Raw genomic sequence first — 6,622 nt, 5'->3', positions numbered from 1 at the left:
CAAATTACTTATTATTTATTAATTAAAATTTGTATTTTTATTTTTATTTTTTTTATAGTGATTTTTTTAAAATATAAAAAATTATAAATAAATACAAAAATACATGAGAAATTTTAGAAATGTCATTACCAGTAACTGAGAAAATTTTATTTAGCAAGGGAGAAAGCATTCACGATAGAATGCTTAGAGCTGTGCTTTCCTTAGTTTGCTTGTAGCTGAGCTTTTGGTGCTTCTCTCTATTTCCATGGGGTTGTTTCCTCACATCCTTTGCTAAACTTTGCTTAAGGGAGATGAGAAGGGATTTGAAGGCCGTCTTTCTTGAAGCAAATTTGGGCTGCATGCATACAAATTTAGGTTTTTAAAATTTTTTATTTGATCCGAAAATAGAGTTATAGGGATTTGATTGGTTTTTATTCGATCAGCTATATGCAATTAAAAATCAGATTTATATAAAAATATTAAATAAATTTTATTTTCTTGTGTCTTGAGTTTGACCGTGATCTGAAATTAGCTGTACAGCACAAGAGATAAGTTGACCAAAGGTGTGGTGCGGTGGAGCATGTGATGGCGATTTTCAGAAGGAAATTGAAGGATGGAATTCTCCTTTAATTCCATCTACGATATTTTAAAATCCAGCTGATAGTTTGAAGCCTCCAATATTGACCCCACTCTACTCATATTTAAAAAATTTTCTTTTTTCCCAAAAATAAATATTTTTAAATTTTCAGAATGTTATTAATTTTTTATTTTTCTTTATTAAATAAATTAAAATTATTATTGATGATCGGAGATCCAATAGAATATAGTTTTACAAGGGTTTTGTATTACTGAATAAGGCCTTAGTTTCCTGAGGAGGGGACTCCTCTTTTATACATTGTCTTGCTTGCTGGTGACGTGTAAAGGTCTCTCCAAGATTGGGCCACGCGTCTCTGCCATGCGGATTCAGAGGTACTAGGGTATCAGCCGCCTGCTCCATGCGTAACGGCCTCTGACTTTCCTCGTGCGTACGTTCGAGTGGATCTGCCAGGCTGTCTGATGAATATTATTTCGGATCCTGGGTTGGGCTGAGAGTTGGGCCGGGTGCTAAGCCTGAGTGAAGAGAGGTCGAGTCTGGCCTTGAAGGTTAGATGAGCCAGGCTTGTTATGTATATCAGGTGCGTGGGCCTCTACGTCATGGGTCTTGGGCTGTGGTCAAGCCACTGGTCCGGGGTGAAGGAATCAGCGGTCATCAATTATCTATGTTAATAAATCAGGCTAAGCCGATAAACTTTGAAAAAGTAGGATAATTTAAAAAAAAAAAAAAAGGTATTTTCTTTGACTTCATTTTCGTCTAAATTCAGGCAAATCGGATTAGAACTACAATCATTCGTCAGACAGTGCACCACTTCCTAAACAAACATCTCTATCAATCCCTTGCCTTTTCTATCCTGTGCAGTTTTTATCTAGACCACTTTCAATATGTATTCAATTTAATCTACACTCAATTTCATATGAAAATTAGTTCAATAATCACTAAATTAAATAATTATATTAAAATTTATTTGAATTAAATTAAAGTATATATTTTAAATATATAAATTTATATATAAATATTTAATTTAATATTTTTAATATGCTCACAAATTTAATTTAATAATACATTTATCTGAATAAATATAAAAAATATCAAATTCTCCCTTTCAAACAAAAAAAAAATTAATACTTTCATTATTCCCTTATAAATAAGACATATTTCTTACACTAAATCAACAACATCATTAATTCCCATCACCAAATATGAAGCAGATTCTTTTCCTTTCCCTCCTCATTTCCACTCTCTTTTCTCTTTCCCTCTCCGAGCTCTGCAACCACCATGACAAAAAAGCTCTCCTCCAAATCAAACAAGACTTTGGCAATCCTTACCTTCTTGCCTCTTGGAAGTCTGACACCGATTGCTGCACACAATGGTATCAGGTCGAGTGTGATTCCACCACCCACCGCATCATTTCCCTCACCATTTTCGCCGGTGAACTTTCCGGCGAAATCCCCCCTGCTGTTGGTGATTTGCCTTATCTCCAGACCCTTGAGTTCCACAAGCTAACAAACGTTACAGGCCCCATACAACCCGCCATTGCCAAGCTCAAAAGCCTCAACTTTCTCAGGCTTAGTTGGCTAAGCCTCACTGGTTCAGTACCTGACTTCCTTAGCCAACTCAAGAGTCTCACGTTGTTGGACCTGGCTTTTAACAGCCTGTCTGGATCAATACCGAGTTCACTCGCTCTATTGCCAAATCTCGGGACACTTCACTTGGACAGGAACAAGCTCACGGGCTCCATCCCAGAATCATTCGGTGCGTTTCAAGGCAAAGTACCTTATCTTTACTTGTCTCATAACCAACTTTCAGGCAAAATCCCTGCATCTCTAGGCAAAACGGACTTCAACGTCCTCGATTTCTCTCGCAACAGGCTTGAAGGCGATGCTTCTGTCCTGTTTGGGCCAAATAAAACTACCCAAATCGTAGATCTGTCCAGGAATCTGTTGACATTTGATTTGTCAAAGGTGGTGTTTCCGAGCAGCCTGACATCGTTAGACCTTAATCACAACAAAATCTACGGTAACATTCCCCAGCAGATGACTCAACTGACTATGCAGCTCTTGAATGTGAGTTACAACAGGCTTTGTGGGCAGATTCCTGTGGGTGGTAAGTTGCAGAGCTTTGATTCCTACACGTATTTCCATAATCGTTGCTTGTGCGGCGCTCCTCTTGAAAGCTGCAAGTAGGAGAGGCTGTGGGCAGAGAAGATTTTCATTCCCTTGTTAATCTAATTGCCTTTGAGAAGGCAAAGCTGGATTTGTGTAAGCATAAATATGTGCTATGACCTTTAATAAATATAATTGTGCATTCCCTTTTTTAATAATGAGTGAATTTGTATTTAATAAAAAAATAAAAAATGTCTATAATTAGTTACCCAGAAGTTCTACAAACTCTTTCTCACTTAATGATTTCGAATTTGAATTTCTAAGTATTTAAAATTTAGAAGAAAATATTCATCTAAAATGAATTAATTTATATCAGCTTATGCAATTTCATAATTTATTTAATAAATTATATTGTTAAATATTACAATCACATGACTTGGTATTCTATTTTTTAGGACCCGATTTTTAAGATCCTAATAAATATTCACATTTTTATATTATTTCATATTAACTCATTAAACATATAAACTAAAATTTACTTTAAAAAAAACATATAAACTAAAATTATATTTTATTAAATATTTGAATTTATAATAATAATAATAATTAATTAATACTCTTTTCATTTAACAATTTTTATTTATTTTATTTTTTCACATTGAAAAATATAAACTTTTTATTAATTTTTCGATTATACCTATTTTAAATATAATATAATCCAACTGGTTATAATTTGGTTCATGATCCAAACCAAATTATAGTCAAATTAAATTACCAGTGTAAAGACACATTTTAATTTAATAATTTCAGTCATGGAAAATATTCTTTATATTCTTTTCATATTTTATATATTTAAAATATTTTTAAAATATTAATAAATAAATAATTTTTTAATCAAACTTAAAGTTATTTTTTGTTCTAGATATTAAAAAATTTAACATTAGGGAACTTTTTATGTATAATTTTTTATTAACATCCACCAGGAATGAAACTACATACATTATGGGAAAGTTCCCCATCCCTTCCTGTCCATATTTTATTTGGGAGAAAATAGAGTAAAATTAGATTTTTTTTTTAAATTTAATTTTATAAAGTAAGATTTTTTATAATTTTTTAAATTTTATTATTGTTTGGAAAAGAAATAATGTTTTAATTTTAAGATTTTTCGTGGGTTTTTTTTAAAAAGATTTATTGATGGATTGAAATGGAAAGTTTATAAAAGTTCTAAAGAATATTTAATAAACCCTTCTCTGTCTCGTCTTCTTTGGATCTAAACCCTTCTCTGTCTATTTGTGTTTCAGATTGCATGTTGTCTATCATCTTTGGCTGTGAAGGGTTTCTCTTATATTTAATGTATGTATTCTCATAAATCTCTACATGTTTCCTTTTGTTTTTTCGGACAGTCAATCCTCAAGGGCTATAAAGTCGAAGAGATCTGCGCTGCATCCTCTTTATTGCTTAGATGAAGTTTTGGCTTTAGCGTTTTTGATAGTTTGCTTTGCTTCTACTACCTTATTTGAAATAGGCTCTTCCGATTTTGGGTGTATTGGGTTCCAGTGTTCTTTTCCCTTCACAGCCTTCTGCCCTTCCTTCCATCTACTCGTCTTCAATGATGGTGGAACCAGAAAAGCTTCTCTCTCAATAAACTAGGGTTTTTACTTTGGTTGGGTTTCTGTATTCTCTGTAGGCCTTGGGCCGTAGGCTTAGTTTTCCTTTTTAGAGCTTGTTTTTTGGGCCAAAAGTTGTTTAGTTGACTCTATTTGTTTGTTGCTTTTTCTGATTTGGACCTTGGGTAGCCTTTTATTTTTTTGCCATCAGTTTCTCATTTGTGATGTAATTTGTACCTTGACCCATGGGTTTATCGATGGAATAAATCAATTTTTTATAAAAGAAAAATAATAAATAAATAAATATATCATCAATCTCTTGCCTATAAATAACACGCACTTCTTGCCTAGTTCAACAATACCTTTACTTCCCATCTCCAAATATGAAGCGGATTCTTTTCCTTTCGCTCCTCATTTCTACCCTCTTTTCTCTTTCCTTCTCAGAGCTCTGCAACCACCATGACAAAAAGGTTCTCCTCCAAATCAAACAACACTTCGGCAATCCTTACCTTCTTGCCTCTTGGAAGTCGGACACCGATTGCTGCAAATGGTACCAGGTCAAGTGTGATTCTACCAACCACCGTATCATTTCTCTCACCATTTTCGCCGGTGAACTTTCCGGCGAAATCCCCCCTGCTGTTGGTGATTTACCTTATCTCCAAACCCTTGAGTTCCACAAGCTAACAAACATTACAGGCCCCATACAACCCGCCATTGCCAAGCTCAAAAGCCTCAAAATTCTGAGTCTTAGTTGGCTAAGCCTCACTGGACCGATACCTGACTTCCTTAGCCAACTCAAGAGTCTCACGTTGTTGGACCTGGCTTTTAACAGCCTGTCTGGATCAATACCGAGTTCACTCGCTCTATTGCCAAATCTCGGGACACTTCACTTGGACAGGAACAAGCTCACAGGCTCCATCCCAGAATCATTCGGTGCATTTCAAGGCAAAGTACCTTATCTTTACTTGTCTCATAACCAACTTTCAGGCAAAATCCCTGCATCTCTAGGCAAAACGGACTTCAACGTCCTCGATTTCTCTCGCAACAGGCTTGAAGGCGATGCTTCTGTCCTGTTTGGACCAAACAAAACTACCGAAATCGTAGACCTGTCAAGAAATCTGTTGAAATTTGATTTGTCAAAGGTGGTGTTTCCCAGCAGCCTGACATGGTTAGACGTTAATCACAACAAGATCTACGGTAACATTCCCGTGCAGATGACTCAACTCAATCTGCAATCCTTGAACGTGAGTTACAACAGGCTTTGTGGGCAGATTCCTGTGGGTGGTGATTTGCAGAGATTTGATCACTACACATATTTCCATAATCGTTGCTTGTGTGGCGCTCCTCTTGGAAGCTGCAAGTAGGAATTCTTGGGCAAATATGCACTTCCTAATATCTTTAGCTAATTGCTTTTGAGCATCCAAATCTGGATTTAGCTCAAGCAATTATGTATGCAAAGATCGTTAATTAAATAATTGTGCATACTTTAATGGTTTGATTTGGAGTTCTCTCTTTAGTGAATTAATTCGGAGTAAACACGGTAACATCTAAAAATATAAACTATAAAATATGTACGAAAATTAAATTATTTCAATTCGAATCTGATTTATAGTTTTAAATTTAATTAAAAATTAATAAATTATATAAATATATTTTAAATTCGATTATTATTATTTGAATAAAATTATATATATTTAATAAAAAATATATATTAATTTTTCAATTACATTAATTTTTATAATACATAAGCAATTACTTACATATATTTAATAAAAAAAATTGTTAAATCGCATAATTTGTAATGTAATCTTTAGGGCCCAATTGTAAGTATTATGACATCTACAGTTCATAAGTGTCTGATAGGTCAGTTTCTATGTCGGAGCTAAAGTTTGTAACACTTTCATAAATGAAATAAAAGTTGAATGAATCTTTACCACGAAAATCATTCTCTGATTGGTCACGTGCATATTTACAGCTTTTCCTTTACTGCTTGCATAAAAATATATAACTCATCTGATAAATTTAAATATGAATAACAATTATCTCAAGAAATTTTAACATGCAAAAATTATTTTGTTAGTTTTATTTTATTACTTGCTGTTAATTTTATGATTTTTTCAATTTTATTTTACTATTTATTTATTTATCTATCTTAAATTATAAGTCATCCTAGATTATTAGTTTTCTAAGATATCAATATTTAATATGCATTAAAAAAATAAAATTATTAGTTTCCGTAGTAATTTAATATTAATTTCAAATATTTAATAAATTACAATTTTAATATAAATATTACATTATTTAATTATAAATAATGTAGACAAAAAATATTTATT

At 33.0% G+C, this 6,622-nt stretch overlaps 2 protein-coding genes across 2 annotated transcripts; both read left to right on the top strand.

Annotated features, from left to right (window-relative positions):
• The first annotated feature begins 1,759 nt into the window (after positions 1–1,759).
• On the top strand, positions 1,760–2,897 carry LOC110623427 (polygalacturonase inhibitor). Its single transcript, XM_021768369.2, has one exon. The coding sequence runs from the start codon at positions 1,777–1,779 to the stop codon at positions 2,758–2,760; it is 984 nt and encodes a 327-aa protein (XP_021624061.1). The 5' UTR covers positions 1,760–1,776; the 3' UTR covers positions 2,761–2,897.
• A 1,737-nt stretch (positions 2,898–4,634) lies between these two features.
• On the top strand, positions 4,635–5,782 carry LOC110622364 (polygalacturonase inhibitor). Its single transcript, XM_021766848.2, has one exon. The coding sequence runs from the start codon at positions 4,670–4,672 to the stop codon at positions 5,648–5,650; it is 981 nt and encodes a 326-aa protein (XP_021622540.1). The 5' UTR covers positions 4,635–4,669; the 3' UTR covers positions 5,651–5,782.
• The last annotated feature ends 840 nt before the right edge of the window (positions 5,783–6,622 follow it).

This window comes from Manihot esculenta, chromosome 9 (assembly GCF_001659605.2).
Source record: "Manihot esculenta cultivar AM560-2 chromosome 9, M.esculenta_v8, whole genome shotgun sequence".
Lineage (NCBI taxonomy): Eukaryota > Viridiplantae > Streptophyta > Magnoliopsida > Malpighiales > Euphorbiaceae > Manihot > Manihot esculenta.
Note: the sequence above shows the minus strand (reverse complement) of the source record. Positions and strands in the feature narration are given on the sequence as shown.

Coding starts and splice junctions, on each gene's coding strand:
- LOC110622364 (XM_021766848.2), top strand. CDS start 4,670: ATGAAGCGGATTCTTTTCCTTTCGCTCCTCATTTCTACCCTCTTTTCT.
- LOC110623427 (XM_021768369.2), top strand. CDS start 1,777: ATGAAGCAGATTCTTTTCCTTTCCCTCCTCATTTCCACTCTCTTTTCT.